The 21,231-nt window shown below is 42.2% G+C and overlaps 1 protein-coding gene across 1 annotated transcript; it reads right to left on the bottom strand.

The window, feature by feature from the left end:
* Positions 1 to 518: 518 nt before the first annotated feature.
* CCNG2 (cyclin G2) lies at positions 519 to 20,577 on the bottom strand. Its single transcript, XM_068233557.1, has 8 exons — positions 20,266 to 20,577; positions 18,684 to 18,828; positions 18,174 to 18,311; positions 13,476 to 13,726; positions 12,418 to 12,496; positions 12,219 to 12,317; positions 8,067 to 8,272; positions 519 to 5,829 (listed from the first exon to the last, which is right to left on the bottom strand). Exons 2-8 carry the CDS (start codon positions 18,819 to 18,821, stop codon positions 5,691 to 5,693), a joined length of 1,050 nt encoding a protein of 349 aa, XP_068089658.1. The 5' UTR covers positions 18,822 to 18,828; positions 20,266 to 20,577; the 3' UTR covers positions 519 to 5,690.
* Between the last annotated feature and the right edge of the window lie 654 nt (positions 20,578 to 21,231).

Genomic DNA, 21,231 nt, shown 5'->3' with positions numbered 1-21,231 from the left:
ACACTCCGGAGAGACAGAGACACGCGGCTGGGACTATGCAGGGAATTCCCGATGTTGCGGGCAGGTCAGCAAGAGTTACCTGCATTCGCCGTATAAGACGCAGGGACTTTCTCATTTTTTGGGGGGGAGAAAAAGTGTGTCTTATACGATGGAAAATACAGTACTTTATTTAAGCTTCAGAGCATGTCTTGAGCTACAGGGCAAACCTAATGCTAGGTACACACGATGCAATTTTCTGACAGATTTACTCATTTACTTACGTAGATCTATTGTTTCCAACATGTCCCATCTGATTTCTGATAAATATATCAATTGATTTGCGGTTCACTTTTATGGAAAAAAAAATTGATCAGAAATCGGACCGGACATGTTGAAAATTATCGATCCCACAGTAAATCTGTCAGAAAGTTGCGTGGTGTGTACCTAGCATAAAAGCACTACTAACCCAATTTCAAACAAGTGTTTCTATTTCTACCAATAAGACCACATAAATTAAAGGAATAATGAACCGAGACATATTTGTAAAAGTAGCTTTTCTTTTATTGGTTAAGACTGTTGCAGAAAGAAAAAAAAAACACTGAACAGTCTGATAAACAGTGTTTCATATGGAATAAATTAATATTTACATGCCATTTAACAAAAACACTACATACATGTATAAAAATAACTTTTTCTGTGCATTTTAAGTTTTTACATTTTTTTTTCCTGTACATTTTTACACTTTTTGTCTGTACATTTGTTTTTGCACAACTGAACAGCACCATTTACATCTGTACCTCCACACACATACACACACTCGTAACAGTTACATAAAAATCTTAACTGTTTAAAGTGTTCACAAGTCACATTACTAGACTACAATAATGTTTTGTACTAATATAAGTAATGACAGTTGCCTCTTAAAACCGTTTTTTCCTTTAGTCAATATTCATAACAGTTAAAAGTTACTTTGTGCAACAATTGTTTTTTAGAGTTATCTGTTGACATGAGTACAAATTATTCCTCAACATCAGGGACATGGCTTCCATGTTGATCAATAGGTGTAGTGTCGTCCCCATCCAAATACACTGAAATTAGCAGGGCCAAAAATAATGTGTACCGTGCTGTCATAACACATCGCAGCAATGGGAATGTCAGATGTTGCTTTTTATGTCTGACGTCTGAACAGTTGCAGTAACCATCTCCTTTCATATAACCAAAGCAAATGTTCTGTTGAGTAGAACATTTAAACACTGGAATGTCATTGAATAACTTATTCCCCATTCATCAGGCAATGTTTCTATAGCTATTTGGATAAAACCCATAAGAGTGCATGTGGCTACTTTAAATAAAGATTTTCAAGCAGAAACAAGCACTATAACATTTTGGAATATACTTCCTCTGTTATCTGCCCTTTCTCTTCTCTCACTGCTCCCTAACTTCCATATATATGATAAACTTTGTCGTTAAGGAGTGTCTGTGCAGATAACTTTGAGGAAGTGCCTAGACCTGAATCAAGGTCAGACATACAGCAATGCTTTGTAGGCTGGAGTTGTATTTACTCTGTTCTACTTAGAAGCTGCACAGAGGAGGGTATGGGGACACTGAAATGCAACTTTTTTGGTCACTAAAGAAATCATAGGTTTAGAAAAAAATAGTTGTTGACTGGTGGTCTTTTCACTCAGAAGCCCCCCAAGATTGGCTTATGCAGAAATGCATTTGAGAAGCTCCAAGGCAAGATCTTTTTACAGCTGCTTGTTATATCACAGTAGAAAGTAATGGTTTCCAAGGCCAGAATGTATCACACAAAATGACACAGTAAAATCAAGAAATAACTTGCTCCCACATCAACAGAAGAAACTTATTTAGGCCTCCTTTCCACGGACCGCTGATAGGCAGTGAAATGCCTCTCAACTGCTCACTGCTGCCTAGTAACTGCTTGTTGCTGCCTGGTAACCGCTTGCTCAGCACACAGCTCAACAGTTAGTGGAAAGGAGGCCTTAGTAACTTGGCCATTTAGGCAGTAAATCATTATCTTAACTAGGGATGATCAATGAGATGCAAATATTTCGGTGTGGATGAAAATGTATATGCAAATATATGCAATTTGAAAAAGGGACCAAGCTCATTGATCATCCCTAATCTTAACTAAGCTCTAAGTATCAAAATGCATCAGTCCATTCATATTTTTCCTTCATAAGTTTAGTTATTGAGCATTTTGAATTACGGTTTAGATTTGCTACCCACTTTGGTACAAATATAGTGAGCAGAGAGCTAGAATTCACATCAATTAAAAGTAAAAAACATTAATTGAGTATTATTATTTAGGTCTCATTTTGCACCAACATACATTCACAAAGGCATGCAAATTAAAATAAAAAGGATATATATTAAAAAAAAACAAAAAAAACAAACAAACACATTTGAATACAAATTATTCATATTCTTCCATTTGTAAATCTATGGCATTTTTAATCACCCGCTTTACTTTGAAGTAAATGTGTTTAAATTGCAATTCAGATAGCTCAATAACAGTAAAACAATAGAAAATATTAAATATGAAATGTTGGCTTGAAAACAAACAAAGGCATACCCTTACATTAGGTTCTCACTTGTTTAAACTTCTATGCTTAACAACTGAATTTTAAAGGGCATTTCTTGCACTTTCCTGGAATGCTACAGCACCCAATGTTATTGGGATGCAATCCTATGCATTTTAATGGTGTGCTTTCTGGGTGCAAATAGTTGCCGTTTTCTATGTTGCAATTGTGTAAATCAGAGGTCACATGACTGCAATTTCAGAGGTTGGTAAGGCAATCAGAGGCCTTTTTATGTGTATGCGGTTGCCTGTATATTAAACCGCATAGAAAGAAGCAAATTAAAAGAGGAACTTCCCTTTTCCTACTGTTGATAAGTACTAGTGATACTGTAACTATTGAAAACTCATGTAAAATACATATATGGTGAATTTCACATGTGCTATTACTCTTAATATACAAACCATATCGGGAAAAAAAGGTACTACCAAATATAGAATCATAAACCTCTTTTATATAAAAAAAAAAATTAATTGTATGTATATACTGTATGAGAAAGCACACCATAAGCAGAGGAGTAAATCAGCATAAGAGGTTTTACTCAAACTGACAACAGCATGGTCCATAACTAAGCACTGCTCAGAGTATATTAACCCATTAGGTACAGAAGGCTCTGGCCCATTTAAAGGACCAGAGCCTTTATTTTGCCATCTGTGATTTACCCATAAAGTCTGCGGCAGCGGTGAGCAGGGATCAGCTCAGGAAAGCGGATGGCCGCAGCATAGAATCTGCACTGCATCAGAACTAGAGAGCCACAGATGTGGTGTAGATTCTAACTACCACCGTCACAAGCCAGTGAAGCAGTATTCAGGGAAGAAATAGAACGCTCTCCAAGGTATAGCGGCTATTGCAATACATATTACATATTTTAAATGCCTTTCCCTTATAGTAATGTGCTTTGAAAGACTGCTAAAAAAAATAGACCAGTTTGATCTTGTAATGGGGGTGTGTAATATCTGATAAGTACACACAAGTTTCCTTTGCTGTGCCAAGCTGTTAAGTACTTTTGTTCCAGTTGGAGTTCAATCCAGTTACTTTGTGGAATTCTTTGCAGTAAGAGTAACCTGATATTACTTTGTGCTTAAGTATAAAAAAGAAACATATTTTGATGTGCCTTTACTACTAGGTCAAGACAATCTGTGCAAAAACTTGACAATGCATAAGGGTCCTGTAATGCATTTGGAATTTCAGGTTAAGAGATAAATGCTCACAGGATAGGTGCCAATTGTGTTAGCAATGTTTATGCTCTAAAGTATTTTTACCATTTGCACAAGTTATGTTGATCAGGATTGTGACAGGTTCACTTTACAGAAAACTGCCAGCTGCCGCCATTCAGCAAGGTGGAGGAGAGTGCAGACACACACACACACACACACACACACACACACACACACACACACACAGAGGCTGTAAATGGATGAAACTGTCAGAAGAGTAACCAGGCCCATTACATGAACACCTACACTTCTGATCTGCAGCTTCTAGCTGATCTGTCTGACAGTCTCCTAACAGAGACTGTAACTGCTTGACCAGCTGAACAAGAAAAAAAAAAAAAAAAAAAAGGCTACAGCAAAATGGAAGAATGGTGTGTGCATAAGCAATAGACAAGACTCTTCGAACAACTTCAACCAGCAATGGCTGACAAGCAAATAATTATGCCAGGCACTTTTCTCCATGCTGCTAAATGAAGATATACAGCTGTGTATAAGGTAAAATGCATTGACATACAAATACCATAGTATGCTTTTAGGCCCCGCTCACACTGCACGCGTTTCCAGTCGCGTTTTGGAAACGCGTGCAGTTGGCCGACACGCACGACATCAGACATTGCATAGAGTGCTATGTCTGATGTTCACACTGCATGCGTTCCGGACCTGTGCGGTCCGGGAATGCATTTTTTGTAAAAACGCGTGGCTATCCCATTCACTTTTCAGTGATGGGATCAGCCACGCAACGCACACAAACGTGGATGGCGTGCGTTCATACGTGTTGCGTTCCGCGTGCGTGCCCGTCCGCGTTTGTGATGTGAACAGGGGCCTAAGAGTTTGACTAATGTTGCTACAACAATGTAGCATTGACATGGGAGAATTAACAGCCTGAGGCAAGCGCGACATGCAAAAAACCTGAAGGACTGCTCAAAGAGACAGCGAAGTTAGGCTAAGTTGTCTCTTATGCTATGCAAAACATATGCATTTTTAAGCACGTTTTGCAAAGCATTTGCAAGTTTTCCACTGAAAGTCACCTTACCTCATAAAACATGCATTTATCTGTATATTCTGTGAACATTGGCCTCAATTCACTAAGATCATGCTGGAGATAATAAGGCAAGAGAAAACTTACCTCCACACAGGAAGAGAGTTATCTTATCTCTTCATTCCTTACATTACCTCTTCTGTTGTTAATTTACCTCCTCTGTAGTTATTTTCACACGCAGTTAATGAACAGCCTGTCTTTAACTCTGGAGTTATTTTAAGGATTAAAGAGTTAACTTAAAGACAGAAGAGTTAACTTTAGGTTTGCCTGAGGTAAAATGTTTCCTGAATACTACATGCCTTATCACCATGGTAACAACTCTAGAAGAGTTATTAAAGACAGGAGATAAGCTTAGTGAATTGAGGCCAAAGCCTCTGTATTCATCTGACTAGACTACCCACAGCTTAGCAATGCTGCAATGACGGGCTGAGAACCTACAGAAAGTTGTAATCTTTTTTTTCCTTGCTTTGGAATGTAGGACATTAGCAATAAGTAAAGTAAATTTCATAGAAGTAAAGTAATTTCATTAAAGGCTTTTAAGTTGGAATTTGAAATAAAAACTGCTAAACTAGAATTGAAATCATGGAATTAAAAGCAACAGTACATGAGGCATTTTGTTCCACATACATAAAAGGTAGCAATAGCAAGTGGGCATACACACACAAACATAAAAAGGTGAATAATGCAGTTTTAGCAGCACTACAAGATGACTAAACTAATAAATGGCTAAACAATTTTTTGTTGGCATTTTAGATTGTTAAACTTGTGCAGGCATACATTAATCTCTAAACTTTGAGGAAAAAAAAAACCCATCCACATCTAGTACAGTTTCATCACATGCACACAGTGTAATACCCTTTGTTACAAAGGAGAGAGGTGACGACTAAGATGTTTTAGTTTTGGCTTGTAGTCATCAAAAAAGAAAGCAGACTCAAGGTCACTTGGAGGAGAGCTGCACAGACTGTCTTCTCCGCTGCTCATATCTTCACAAGAGTCCTCACTAGAAAATCAGAGAAGTCCAGTTACTACAGGACTGGCAACACAAAGTCAAACACAGCATACATAAAGAATTTTTTTTGTTTGTTTTTGTTTTGCCAAAATTGGACATGACCCTCTCCAAAGTAAAGTATGTAAAATAAAGTACTACAAAAAGGTAAAAAAAAGGAAGAAAGAAGTTCTAGCACTACAATTAAAAACAATAACTACATACAGTGTAGAATATGTCAGAACAAGGATAGGTAGGGACACCAAAAGCTAAATATAGTGTAGTATGTGCTGTTAATATGGAAAGAAGTTGGTGGAGTAAATACAAATATACTCACAAAGCAGGGTTACCTCAAAGGCAACCACTGTAATAGCAGGTGGGGAGATTAGACCTGACCCCACTCAGGATTAAACAGTCCCTCTCCGTAGATCAGGAAAAAAGGGGATGACACCCCTTTCACCAAGGGTGGACTTAGAACAATGTAGCAGGGATACAGAGGCGCCAGAAGAATAAAAAGCAGGTATGACCCCGCTTCATCAGGCAATAGGTAGGAGTAGGTACAGTGCAGGTCTGAAGCTGGGCCAAGCTCCACAGTACCTACTCCTACCTATTGCCTGATGAAGCAGGGTCATACCTGCAAAACACGTTGCATTTTCCCCAGTAGCATGTACATTTCTTCTGCTAAACATTGTTGGCATATCTTGTGTCTGTTTGGAGGTGGTAAGTCCACCACTGCCTCCATAAAATGTTAAACTTTAGACATTTTGATTTTTCTGGCACCTTTGTATCCCTGCTACATGGAATATGTCAGTATCATCAAGAAACTTTAGTTCAGCTTCAAACTGTTTAAAAATAGAATCTTCTAGTGTCAGCAGTATGATGTACTGTAGTTATAAGATACCCATGCCAAATGATTTTGTAACAGGCCATTCAAAAAACAAAGATTAACCAAACACTTGCACAAAAACAAAAAAAAACCCAAACAAACAATTAGGACTAGACACTAGCCTGAAAAATGGTAGAGTTTAAACCTTGCAATTCAAAGCAGTACTGTCCTCTGTAATTTTGCCAATTCTCCACTCAAATCTATTTTTCTAGTGTTATTATACAATGAGAACCACATGCGGACGTAGATCTAAGTGTTTCCCACATGGGTAAGCAGGTCCATATTTAAGATAGAACTGTTAAAGGGAAGGTTCAGGGAGGGGATTAAAAAAAATAATAAAATTTCCACTTACCTGGGGCTTCCTCCAGCCCGTGGCAGGCAGGAGGTGCCCTCGCCGCCGCTCCGCAGGCTCCCGGTGGTCTCCGGTGCCCGACCCGGCCAGCTGCCAGGCTCTTCTGCGCTCCATTTCCTGGGACTTCTGCGTCCCACGCCGGCGCGCTGACGTCATCGGACATCCGCCGGGCTGTACTGCGCATGCGCAGAACTACTGCGCCTGCGCAGTACAGCCCGGCGGACGTCCGATGACGTCAGCGCGCCGGCGTGGGACGCAGAAGTCCCAGGAAATGGAGCGCAGAAGAGCCCGACCTGGCAAGGTCGGGTTGGGCACCGGGAGCCTGCGGAGCGGCGGCGAGGGCACCTCCTGCCTGCCACGGGCTGGAGGAAGCCTCAGGTAAGTGGAAATTTATTTTTATTTTTTTAATCCCCTCCCTGAACCTTCCCTTTAATACTTCTTGGTGAATTCTCACAGTTAAAAATGTTCAACACAGCACAGTGTTGCTTAGTATATTAAAAACAAAATCCATACTTGTGTCCCACTGTAAGGGCATATGTGTATGTTTGCAACTCCTTAAGTTGCAGTTTTAAAAATACAGCAATGACATCTGAGATGATACAGGTCCAATAACAGCTTAAAATAAAAGTCATAACAAACAAGCTTTCAACTGTAATTTAAACGTTTCATGCTGCAAACCTAAGCATTATACGTCCTAGCATGCTTTTTGAAGCCCTGGTTCAGTCTCACCTTTTTAATGCATGAAACTATTTGAAATGCACAAATCATTGTTTTATTACAAAATTTTTATTACCTGGTTTGCAAAACTGACTTTTTGATTACTGAAAATGATCGCCAGCAATTAGCAGTAAACACCCACTAATCGCCCAAGTGTGAATGGGCCCTTGCAGGTTATGAGATTTACACGTGGCACAGTTGCAGTATTGGCCACTAATATAGAATTTCTCTTAGCAGTGGGAGGAGATGGGCTGGGTACAAAGTTCTGTACAACTTATGGTGCAAAAAGGTACATACCTTTCACTTTCATTCATAAACCCATATTCTGGAATGGTTGGCAGCTCTGGCACACTGTAATAACTACTGTGTAGACTCTGTGCAGTACGTCTGGAGACAATCCATACAAGCTTCTTGTGGTCAGGTTTGCAGCACTCAGGGGATGAATAATCTGCTAGGCATTGTGATACAAGCTCCCTCCAATACAGCATGTCTGTGTCCTTAACCTGGAAAGAATAGTAGCATATTAATACATATCCACATATCAGTTATATAGAAATTACATAAACCAATATTAATCTGTTTCTAAACAATAAGCTTCTGTTGCCTTTGAAGGACCTCTGTCGTAAAAATCTTAAAATACATGTAAACATATATGTAAACATATAAAAAAAAAAAAAAATAAGAAGTACATTTCTTCCAGAGTAAAATGAGACAAATTACTTTTTTCCTTTGTTGCTGTCACTTATAGTAGGTAGTAGAAATCTGATATTACCGACAGGTTTTGGACTAGCACATCTTTTCATGGGGGGGTTCTCAGTGTTTTCTTTATTTTTAAAAAGCACTTAGTGAATGTCAGTTGCTCCATCCAACTACCAAAAAAAAGTGTACGTGAGCAGGGAGGCTGGCCAGCATCTCTGTATAAATCTTTTTCAGGGAGTGCCTTTATAAAGAATAGAGGCCATGCTGAGAATACCCCATGAAGATATTGACTAACCCAAGACCTGTCGATTCTGGCAGATTTATACTACCTACTGTAATGCTGGGTATACACGGTACGTTTCTGTACCATGTATCGAGCCGCTGATGCTCCCAGATGATAATGTCCAACCTGTCCCGATACCCACACGGATAGATTCCGCGCTCGATCCCCGCAGGCGGACAATAGCGGGGAATCGAGCAAAAGATAAGGAAGCGCCCGCGGGGGATGAGCGGGAATCGATCCGGGCGGCCGCAGGGACGCGGCGGGAGTGGATCCGGCGGCTAATCGAGCCGCCGGATCGCTCCGTGTATTCACAGCATAAGCGACAGCAACACAGGAGAAAAAGTAATGTATGGCTCATTTTACTTTGGAAGAAATGTACGGTACTTATTTGTATGTGTTTTAAAAATGTTAAGATTTTCACGACAGTTCCTCTTTAAACACAACTGTAAGGACATATGCAGATTCAGGACCTGAACACACACTGCTGCTTTTGTGCTGCGTTTTTAAAATCACATTCGTTTTTTAAATCGCAAGGTCTTCTGAAAAATCATGAAAATCGTGATGACCAGTACACACTGGTGCAATTTGTTTTTAGGAAAAACGCAATCGCAGTGACTGCTGCGCTTTTTAAGGGCTGCGTTAAAAAAACAAAAACAAAAAAAAAAAACCGCAATGCATGCAATTTTCATTGCGTTTTTTTAGGTAAACAATCAGGAAACCAGGTAAAGATAGCCTCAGCAAAAATTGCAAGCACATCACAAACGTGCACAAAAAGAAATTAGAAATTGTACTAAAAAAACGCAATCGCATTGCACAGCGTTTGCAGTTTTTTGTGTGTACAGTCCCTCCTTCAGATAGCCAGTTGGCTAACTGGAGACAGTGTTTGAAGCCCCCAAAATACTGGCAGTAAAATCCCTGTCAGGGTTTGCTCTCCCTACAAATTTCTTATCTTGTTCAACTTTTTCACATCCTGAGTTCTAGAGCAGAGTTCCCCAACCCTGTCCTCAAGGCCCACCAACCAGGGCTGTGAAGTCGGAGTTGGAGCAATTTGGGGCACCCGGAGTCGGAGTTTCAGAAACTGAGGAGTCGGAGTCAGGAGTGGGAGTCGCATGATTTTTGTACAAAATCCACAGCCCTGTTAAGTATTAGAAAAAGGAGTCTGAGCAATTTTGGGTACCCGGAGTTGGAGTCGTGGTTTCAGAAACTGAGTCGTCAGAGTCGGAAGATTTTTGTACAGACTCCACAGCCCTGCCACCAACAGTTCATGTTTTGCAGAAAACCACACACATTCACAGGTGAGATAATTAGTGTCTCAGCAGAGCTGATTAGCTACCTCCTGTGGATTTCCACAAAACATGCACTGTTGGTGAGCCTTGAGGGCAGGGTTGGGGAAACACTAGAGCATGTGAAAAATTTGCATACAAATGTGAATTTTAATGCAAAAATTGCTGGGAAAAAAACAAAACAAAAACGAATTCTGCCTTAGAACTGCTGGCCGAGCCTGACTTGTTCATAACGGTTTCAGCTATTTTCCCTGGATGAGTCAAGCTTGTCCATATCGCCAGGGAAGTTAAGGGGAACCTTAACTGAGAAGAAGGATATGGATGTTTCCTTTTAAACAATACCAGTTGCCTGACAGACCTGATGATCTCTTTGTCTGCAGTAGTGGGTGAATCACACAACAAACTAGCATGAGCTAATCCAGTCTGACTTCAGTCAGAGCACCTGATCTGCATGCTTGTTGAGGGGCTGTGGCTAAAAGTATTAGGATCAGCAAAAGTTAGGCAACTGGTATTATTTTAGAAGGAAAAATCCATATCCTTCTCAGTTTAGGTTTCCTTAAGGCTGGTTTCACAGTGGGACGTTAAAGTCCCACGTTACAGCAGCCAGTAACGCATCCCAACTCACAGCACTGTAAAATCGATGTACTGTTCACAGTGCACACGCTGCGTTACATAGTAATGCAGCACGTTTAAACAAAGTGCTGCATGCTGTACACTATACTGGGCTAAGCCACGTTAGACTGTTTGCACATGCTCAGTAATGTTGGAGGAGGTCTCCCCTCCTCCTCTGCGGCCAGCCACATGGCTAATTAATATTCACTGCACTTTGGTGACTTGTGGTGGAACTGTAGGGTTGTCGGGATCACGAACGAATCGTTCATTTGATCCAGATCTTTTTTGTGAGTCGAATCATCCGGATCACCACAATGAAAGATTCGGTTCACAGTGGATGTCTGTCTGGAAGAAACAGGAACATACAGAATGTACAGTGCAGGGAAAGTCCTGTCCTGCTAGTCATTTCACCCAGTCTGCTTCCCTAGTAAAATGATTCAAACGATTCGGTTCAAAGATCCAAATCTTTTCAATGATCCGATTCAAATGATCCGAATCCTTAAAAAGATCCGGACTTGCAATCACTATCCTGGAGCGGCTGCTTTGAGAGCTGCATAACGCGGCTCAATCTGACGTCCAACTTCAACACTACCACGCGTTGCGTTAGGGGCACGTTATGCGACCTTAACGTCCCCTAAAACGCAATGTCTTGGTGTGAAAGTAGCCTTAAAAAGTACTGCAGCAAAAGCAAAAAAAGCAGTGGTCTGCCTACCACTTGCTTGCATCAGGCAGAAGTGGTGGCTGTCAATGACAGCAAAACATAACCCCTTTCAACCAGAACCCTAAGGCCTCTTTCAGATGGGAAGTTGACAGGTCGGTGAATTCACCATTTGTCAGCTGCTCTCCTGCAAAGCCTGGTAGCGCTAGTACCGCCGCTGGACAGATGCCCCCCGCCCATGGAGTCACATCTGAACGCGGCCGGAGCCGCTGGGTAATGCCACTGCATGTTAAGTACTGACACACAAGGTGTTACAAACTCTGCCATTTGGATGCATTTTAATTACACCAGAGCGGTGCTAGTGGGTGTCAGACGGGATGCTGAACTGCTTAACAAGCGTGCAGGTTCAGCAGTCAGAGGTCTCAAGAACCCGATTCACTTCCCAGATTTTCCAATGCAAGTAAACAGTGAATAGTGGACTCTACCATTATTCACACAATTATCATACTGTTCCAGGCATTCTTAATAATGTATGTCTATTGCAAAAAATACAGACACATAATTCACAAAAAACATTGGACACTGCTAATAAAAATAAAGGGAACACAGAGCGCAGCCGCGGCCAGCGGCCATATTAGGAGAGGAAGGAGAGCCCGGCCCTGTCTGTGGGGTCGGGAGCGGCACGGGGGCTATTACACTGCGGGGACTGGGCGGAACTGCACGGAGGGCGCGGATGGCGTCCTCCGTGCATTTAAATGTGATTAAGGTACTTTACTTTAACGTTTTTGGGCGCTCGTAAGTCCTTTAAGTGATCCCTTTATTTTTTTTTGAGCACTATATTATTATATATCCACTAATCCCAGTTACAGCATAAGCCAGATACAAAATATTTCTTTGAATAATGAAATTCTTACCTTTGAATGTTTCTGCACACGCAGAGCTATTTCAAACAATTCCAGAGACTTCAGAGTTTCTACTTCGAGGGTGAGAAGGCACAAGGCTAATACTGAGGGCTACAAAATGAAATCAGTGTAAGGTTTGAGCTTTTTAGCCATCACATTATCAGAGGGAAAAAAAACAAAAAACAAAAAGAACCCCCCAAACAATACGTACTTTTGCTTTGGAAAAAATTAGCCGGCAGTTGCAAGCTTTTAGCTGAGCTTCCAGTTTTTCGAGGTTCAATACTTCCTTTCTGTAGAAATAAAAACATATAAACATACATAAACAAGTATACTAAAATGAACTTATCAAAAAACTTTAATGGCTGGTTCACACAGGCGACTGCCGGCGGCTCATTTCACAGATGTCAAATGCTTTTCTGCTACTGAGCAGATAAGAGTTTGGCATAGTTTTTTTTCGATTGATTGTGATGATCACCGGTTGAAATCTGAATAGGTTTTATTCGGATTTCATCCAGTTAATTAAATCACCTGTGCGGGTGGGTGAGGGGGTTAATCTTACCCATGAGATGTCTCCTTTGATCCGTCCCATGGCGCCTCCCAAGCTGCGTTCAAGTCCGCCGTCATCTGACTATACACTTCCTCCTTCAACCCGGAAGAAAGGGTTTGTAATCACTTGACGACGGATTGGAAAGCAGCGTGGGAGTCGCCGAGGGACGGATCAAAGAAGACGTCTTATGTGTAAGATTAACCACCCCCCCTGCCCGCACAGGTGATTTAATTAACTGGATGATCATCACTGCTTTTGAGCACCTAGGCCAGTGATGGCTAACCTTGGCACTTCAGCTGTGACAAAACTACAAATCCCATCATGCCTCTGCCTCCCCGAGTTATGTTATAGCTATCAGAGTATTGCAATGCCTCATGGGACTTGTAGTTCCACCACAGCTGGAGTGCCAAGGTTAGCCATCACTGACCTAGGCAGATACGAAATCGTGAATACATCCAAAGCCAGGAGCTACATTCAGCTTCACATATTTGGGGGGGGGGGGGGAGATTTGGAAGCAGCAACCGTGGCATTTGCGCAGTCGAACAGCAAATGCGCGGCAATGAACAATCTCAATGTGGGACGCATAGGATCACGGCAGTAAACATGGACAGACACAAGCAGCCATCCGTCTGAACCAGCCCCAACTTTCCTTGAGTCTAGCTAAAAGTCAGAAAAGAATACATTATATAGTGATTTTTATGTTACAATAGAGGCATACTCACCTTTCAGAGGAATGGCAGATTACTAATGTATGATATAAGTGCAAGAACGTTAAGGCAGTGGTAGCTTTGAAGTCAAAGTGCAGTTTTTCCGAAATGATTTTCTCCATGCGTTTAATGTCGGACACAGTGCATTTACATTGGCTGATGCGGATGACATCATGGGTGGACGGGATATTGCATTCTTCCTCTACGACACGTGCAGCCAGTTGGAAGCAACAAACTCCAATACAAGACAAGTGCTTTGGTTTCACCTTTATAATATAAAACACAAAAAAAAAAAATTATCATAAACTTTTGCTACACACCTTGGCTGAGGTGGACGATATTGGCTGCCTGTCGAGAATCCAATGTGCATAAGGCCTCCCCCCTTGGCTAGCGATTGGCCTGGCATGGCAGATCAATTTGGCTGACCCTACCCTTCATGCAACACCACTTCTGTGCAATTTTGTCCCCTGTTAGGAACAGAATAGCCTACAGACAAGCAACACTTCTGTACAGCTTTGGTCCTGCAATGTCACTCGAGGGATCGTTTGCCAATCCCTGCTGGGCAACATGCCTCATACATGAGTAAGAGGCTTTAGTGTGACTTTGCCATCCATACTATGGCACAAGTGAAGATAAGTGAAGATATGTTAATCAAATTCACGATTGAGGTTTGCAATTGTGGATCTTTGGTAGGGTTACTGCTGTATACCCATATGCCATTGTACCGTGGTTTGATTGTGCATGGTAATTCTAATTCTGGCTACACCTATCCCTGGCTCTCCATACTGCGGGCACTAGGCCTGAACGATTGAGAAAAAATTGAATTGAGCGATTTCTGTCTGAAATTGCGATTTCAATTTCCTCCAAATCAAGCTGTTCTCCCTCTTTGCCTGTTTGTTCCCCCTCAGTCCCCCTGTCTCTCTTTGTGCCCCCTTTGCCTCTTTATGCCACCTCTGGGTCTCTCTCTTGCCCCCTTTGTGTCTTTGTGCCCACACTGTCTCTGTGTCCGCTCTGTGTCTCTCTGTGCCTCCTCTGTCCCCCAAGCAGCACCATTTCTGGACATAGCTTCAAGCATGAGTCCAGTGATGCCTGTCTATCCACTTCGCCTCCTGCAGGCTCTAATGCACGGAATACTTCCTGTATGTTATGTGACATACAGGAATCCGGAGTTTTGCCAAGCACAAGAGCCGGCAGATGGTGATAGATGGACAGCGTTGGACTCGTGCGGAAGGTATGTCCAACGCTGCGGGCCGCACGCGCTTGGACTTGGGGGAAGTTTGAAGAAGTGGATTCAAACTTCCCCAATGTGGAAAGGACTTGATCGCGATAATTGCAGCTTTGACGATTCCGAAATTGTGATGTTGGTGATCAAATTCGATTTATCTTTCAGGCCTAGCGGGCACCAATCCTGGCTACCTATGCTGCGGCCACCCAATTCTGGCTACACCTATCCCTGTCTACCTTTGCTGTGGCCACCTACTACTGGCTACACCTATCCCTGTCTACCTTTGTTGTGGCCACCTACTACTGGCTACACCTATCCCTGTCTACCTTTGCTGTGGCCACCTACTACTGGCTACACCTATCCCTGGCTACCTATGCTGCGGCCACCTAATGCTGGCTACACCTATCCCTTGCTACCTATGCTGCGGCTAGAGTTGGGCGAACAGTTCGGCTGTGTTAGCCGAACTGCAGCCGAACTGTTCGGCTGCCCAACCTGTCATGTCGCCGTGGCTCTTACTACTTCCGGGTCGCAATGACCCGGAGTAGTACGTCTGCGCTGGCCCGGCGGAGCGCGTCCTAGATCGCGCTCCCGTTGCCGGGCACTCTCTGCGCATGTGTGTGACGTCATTCGGCTGCAGTTCGGCTAACACAGCCGAACTGTTCGCCCAACTCTAGCTGCGGCCACCTAATGCTGGCTACACCTATCCCTGGCTACCTATGCTGCCTACACCTTCCCTGGCTACCTATGCTGCAGCCACTTAATGCTGGCTGCAGCATTAAGTGCAAAAAAAGTGCAAATATTGGAATCTCTGCACACACAATACACAAATGTTAAACGTCTAATGTAGAGTATCACCAATTCCAAATTGCTGCATCTTGTGCAGACTGTCACTCAGAAAATTCCTATTGTGAAATCATCTACCAGCTGGAGAAAGTAATTGTAGGCAATTTCAGCTCAGCAGATAAAGAGGGAAACTGAGTCTAGTTAGCTGAGCACATCTTGTCACCTTATCCCTTCTTCCCAAGATGCTTAAGCAGTCACATTTCTATAGGAATACCTAGCTTGTGCTTCTGTTAAACTAAAGCTTAGAAGGCTTCTGTTTAGATGCTTAATTTTCATAACCTAAGAATTTCATTTGCTCATGTAAATAAAGGGAACCTTAAAGGGAACCTGAAGCAAGTAATTTTTTTTTTTTTTTTTAAATAAACACGGCGTAGCTGCAAATGAATATCACATACCAACCTCACCGTCAATCCCTCTCAAAAGCTCACCATTTTCTTCTTACAGTGATCCCTTCCAGTTCTGACAAGATTTTGTCAGAACTGAAATATACCAGTTGCTGTCAGTTATATATCAGCAGCTGTCAGTTACAACTGAATGTGCAAAGTAGGCCAAAAAGAAATCGAATTTGAACCGAAATCGCGATCAACAAGATCACAACTTCGGAATCGTCAAAGCGGCGATTATCGCGATGACGTCATTTCCACATGGGGGAAGTTTGAAAAACCGGCTTCAGACTTCCCCAAAGTCCCGGCTCTTGCAGCCCTCAGCATTGGATATGCCTTTCGCACGAGTCCAACGCTGTCCGTCCACTATCGCCGGCTCTTGTGCTTGGCAAAACTGCGTGTCCTGTATGTCACATGACATACAGGAAGTATTCTGTGCATTAGAGCCTGCAGAAGGCGAAGTGGTTAGACGGACATCGCTGAACTTGTGTTGGAAGCTATGTCCAGCACTGCTGCAGCTTGGGGGGCAGAGGAAGCATTGAGACCCAGAGTGGGTATAGAGACCCAGAGGGGGCACAGAGACACAATGGGGGCAACAGAGAGACCCAGAGGAGGCATAAAGAGGCAAAGGGGGCACAAAGAGACAGGGGGACAGAGGGGGAACAAACAGGCACAAAGGGGGGGGGGGGGGGAACAAAGATTGATTTGAAGGAAATCGTGAATCGAAATCACAATTTCGGAAAGCAATTCAATTTTTTCCTAAAATCGTTCAGGCCCAGTGTAAAGTAATGTCCATGTTTCCCTATGGCTCAAGTGGGTGATATTACAGTTTAACAGTGTGCTGACCAGGAAGCTGTTATGGGGTAATAGCCATTTTCAAAGTGGAGGACGATGGAGAATTCTATTGATCCCGGTGGACAAATGGGATGCAGGAGAGGAGAAAGATTGAGGAGTAGAGTACACAGGAGGTAAGTATGACTTGTGTATGGTTATTTTGACTTTTATTTTCAGTTCAGGTTCTCTTTAAAGCAAACCTGAACTGAGTGTGCATGACCAGAACAGCCATGGCCACAACTGCTGTATACAGCTGAGTGGGAGTACGAGATGGGACAGAACATTTACTGATCCTACAATTTCCATTTTATTTGCTCCAGTCGGAGCCATGAAAAGGGAGTAGATTGACACCAACATTGACATATTTAGTTTAGCATTACAGGGCTCAGTTCAGGCTTCCTTTCGACGTAGGGTGTCAGCGTGCGCTCCCCCGTCGCCAGGAGCGTTCTGCGCACTACTACTGCGCAGGAGCAGAATGCTCCCAGCGACGGGGGCTCATGCATAGCCGGGCATAATCAGAACACTCCAGACCGTAGGGCCAGATTAAAGACGGTAGAGGATGGCAAGGGGAGCGGTCAGCCTGGAGGAAGCCCCAGATATGTATCATTTATTCTCCCTCCCCATCTCAGGTTTACTTTAGGTTCAATTCCAACTAGTGGAAAGCCTCAGAAAGCTGAGAGTGCAGGCTTTGCTTGCCCCTTTTACCCTAAGGCTGCATTTCCACTTGTGCGGTGCGAATCGCCGCGGTAAAAATTCGCATGCGGATGCGAAATTCACATGCGGGTCCATGCGAATTTTCATGCGTATTCGCACGCGAATTCGCATGGATGACGATGTATGCGAATTTAACCATGGCAGTGCTGGTGTGCTTTTCCATTGTTTCTGTGCGAATTCGCATGTAAATTCGCATGAAAATTCGCATACCCAAACCTCATGCGAATTTCCTATTAAATGCATTGTATGCGATTCGCATAGCGGTATGCGAATTCTGATGGCTCTGCCATGCGAATTTTTTCTGCACAGAAAAACGCAAAGGAATCCTGACAAGTGGAAACAGTCCCATTCACTTGTATTGCTATGCGAATTTGCATGCGAAAAACGCATGCGAATTCGCGATAGTGGAAATGAGCCCTAATCCATGGCTGCACCATGTACACCCCACCCTGTCAATAGTTTAGAGCAAATCCTGTTGACCAACGATGCACACATGGAAATCTTAATAACTGGATCACTGCAGCCATTTGACACATAGGGTTTACTAATAATTTGTTGCTGAACAGCTACTCTGGCCTGAAGGAGGGAAGAAAAATGTTCTAATCAACCATATGTATGCAACCATATGAACCAGAGCTTCACAGAAAACTAATATCTTTTGAAAAAAATATATAGTTATTGTGTAAATGCATTTTTAACTAAAGCAATTCTTACCTTCATGATAGCCAAAAATCGATCCAAGATGTTCACAGAAAGGACAAAAGTCTCCATACTAAAACCATAGAAGTTAGTTAAACTCCATAAGTCTTCTACAGTTACATTTCTGGATCTGGGACAGATTGTGTTATCATTCTGGAAAAAAAAGAAAAAGAAAAGCAAAACTGTTTTTTAGTTAAAGGGCTATACCAAGCAGTGGTCAGGAAAAGTAAAATGTGCAAAGAAATAAAAGCTAACTTTCTAACAGGCAGTAATCAATTGATAGTATATGCAACATTAATGCAGAGACATATGCAAGCAATTTACAAAATAGGAATAATATTCATAAGTATGTAGGAAAGCTTATAAAATGTATACTTTTCAAGACTACATTTTAATACATTAGACACAAAAAAATATAATATATATATATATATATAAGAAATAAATGCAATGGGGTGGTGGGGACAAACACAAAAACACCTGGATACCAATAACAAACAAACAAACAAACAAACACGCCCTCACCTCTGCAGTGGATTCTATAAGGATCAAGCCCTTCTCCTTGGGCTGGTACTTGTATTCTTGTTCCAAATGCACATTCAGTTGCTTGAGGAGTTTAAATGCCTCGTTGCTGGTGTTATCAAAGACTGCTGTATCCTTCATCTTGGATCTGGGACAAAAATCACAGAAGAGAAGTAAACAACTAGAGCCTTTTCCCTGCAAGTCAGCAGCAATCAGCTGGTGAGGGGTGTGTTCCCCTAGCTGGGGTGGAGCTCATGCCAGAAGGAGGAGGATTTCATAGCTCTACATCTTCCAGCTGGCTATAGACAGCTAGTCACGTCTACATAGCCTAGCAAACATCACCTCAGATGGGGGAACTTGGGGAGGGGATTTCCTTTGTGTGTCTAGTACAGATCCTGGATGTGACATTATAAAAACAAAACCTTCATCCTCTTTATTGGTGTACATGTACAAGGTAGCAAATTAACATATTATGAGCAAGGCCCTATATCCTACTCAACAACATTCTACAATGGCCGTGACTCCAAAGGTTGCAAACAGCCCTCAAAACAATCCAGTAAGTAAGCAAACCAGTTATTCATAAAAGAAAAATCGATTGAACAAAGGTTGCTAGTCTTCTCACAATTCTATCACTAGATCAAAATTGTCTAACTCATTTAAGTTTTACCTTGTTTCAATCCTCAAATTAATTTTGCATAATCAATATTCAAAAAGTAGATCATTTTGTAATGTGGACGATAAAAAAAAAATTAAAAGGTCTGGAAATCTACTTGCGTTTTGTATGCCATTAAGGTGGTCACAAACAGCAATCACAGCTATACCATTTACAAGACAATGGAATAAATAAGTCAGTGATAATATATAGATGCATGCATGCATGCACGCACGCACGCACGCACGCACGCACGCACGCACACACACACACACACACACACACACACACACACACACACACCTAGATAACATTCAAAATTGCTTGTTCACAACCTTTGATGACAATCCAATCCACAGACCAAGCAAAATACATTAACCTGGGGACAGCGGTTGTCAATTATTAGTCGATTCTTCATTGTCTTTCCAAGATTCCTTGTCTATACACATCAAATAATTGATGTCCAAACTAGGGATGGGCCTCTATAGCTCCAATATATATAACTGTGTAATTGTATGTGCGTAGTTGCAATCAGTCTCTTATTTCCAGGTACTTTCCAGGCCTGACAAAGAAACCAGAGTTGCCCTGAATGCTTACAACTGTACCTGCTCAGCAAACAAAATGGATCATTTAAATCTACATTTTCCTCGTTACTAGGAACCAAACATTGGTTTTAAAAGATTAGCCCTAACAAATCTTGGTTTAAAACCATCATCCGTTTTATACAATTCTTTTTGGCACACAAACCATTTAATCTTGCCAATCTTGGAGATGGACAGCACAGGTCTGATAAAATTAAATAGTTATATTTTATTAAATACAGTTCTATATTATCAACCGTTTCTTTCAATCTGATTGGACTTATAAAAAATATGATCGTTCATTACAAATTGGACATGTTTGGGCACCTTTAATGAGAGTAGACGGACTCACCTTTCCCGACTGTGCGAGTGTCACATAGGTAGATGGGATATTGCTGTCACCTTACACTGGAGACATTTCAGGAGGTCCAGCTCTAATACGACGAAGTCGCATACATCATTTACCAGCGACCCGCACGTCCCCACATCGCTGCCTTCATTGTTCGTTTTATATGATAAAAAACATAAAATAAACTATACTACACACTGATCATCTAACGGGCCCCCGATCTCCGTCCTTCTTCAGCTTGTTATTGTTTCTAAGCCTCCTACGCCCTGAGAGCATAGACGTCACTGGGCGGAGGAATTTTGACACTTGTCAACACAAAGAACAAGTCCCGGCAGAAAAGTAGTCCCTGGAATACACTACCCCTATTATCTATAGATTTCTTTCTATTTAACATTGAATGTCACAAGTAAAATCGTACAGATAGCACGCAGGTAAATGCTGAGTAAACCGAGAACGTTATGAAAGGTAACAACAGGTTATATGGCGGAAGCATATGTGATGTGACGAATTTACGTCATTGCCTTTTAAAGTCCCTAGCCCTGCCTACTGCCTCTAGTCTGAAATCAGTTTGAAAAGGCCGCCCGAATGGCACTTAGATGTGATTGGACAGTGGGGTGCTGCGCTACGTGATTGGTTGTTGGACATCTGAAGGCGGCGAAGGATTGGTCGGGTATGCGAGGGCGGCGAGGATTGGCTTGGGGGATTCTTGTTGCTGGACAGATTTTAGAAAATCATAACCATGACCATGAGAACTGGAGAGCAGCGCCGAGGATATGTGACGCATGCGCAGTGTCAGCGGCCTGTCAATTGTAGAGATGGGAAGTTCGGATCTTTTCAATGATCCGGATGATTCGAATCGGATCATTGAAAAGATCCGGATCTTTGATCCGAATCTCGGATCATTTTACTACCGAAGCATTCGGGGTGAGATGACTAGGTCTTTCCCTGCTGTGGACAGGAGAAGGGGAG

The sequence above is a fragment of the Hyperolius riggenbachi genome, chromosome 1 (genome assembly GCF_040937935.1).
Source record: "Hyperolius riggenbachi isolate aHypRig1 chromosome 1, aHypRig1.pri, whole genome shotgun sequence".
In the NCBI taxonomy this organism is placed as follows: Eukaryota; Metazoa; Chordata; class Amphibia; order Anura; family Hyperoliidae; genus Hyperolius; species Hyperolius riggenbachi.
This window is presented reverse-complemented; position numbering and strand designations above follow the sequence as displayed.

Coding starts and splice junctions, on each gene's coding strand:
- CCNG2 (XM_068233557.1), bottom strand. CDS start 18,821: ATGAAGGATACAGCAGTCTTTGATAACACCAGCAACGAGGCATTTAAA. Junction 12,318..12,417: donor TAATTTTTTCCAAAGCAAAA/GTACGTATTGTT, acceptor TTCATTTTGTAG/CCCTCAGTATTAGCCTTGTG. Junction 5,830..8,066: donor TTTATGAATGAAAGTGAAAG/GTATGTACCTTT, acceptor CTGATTTTCTAG/TGAGGACTCTTGTGAAGATA.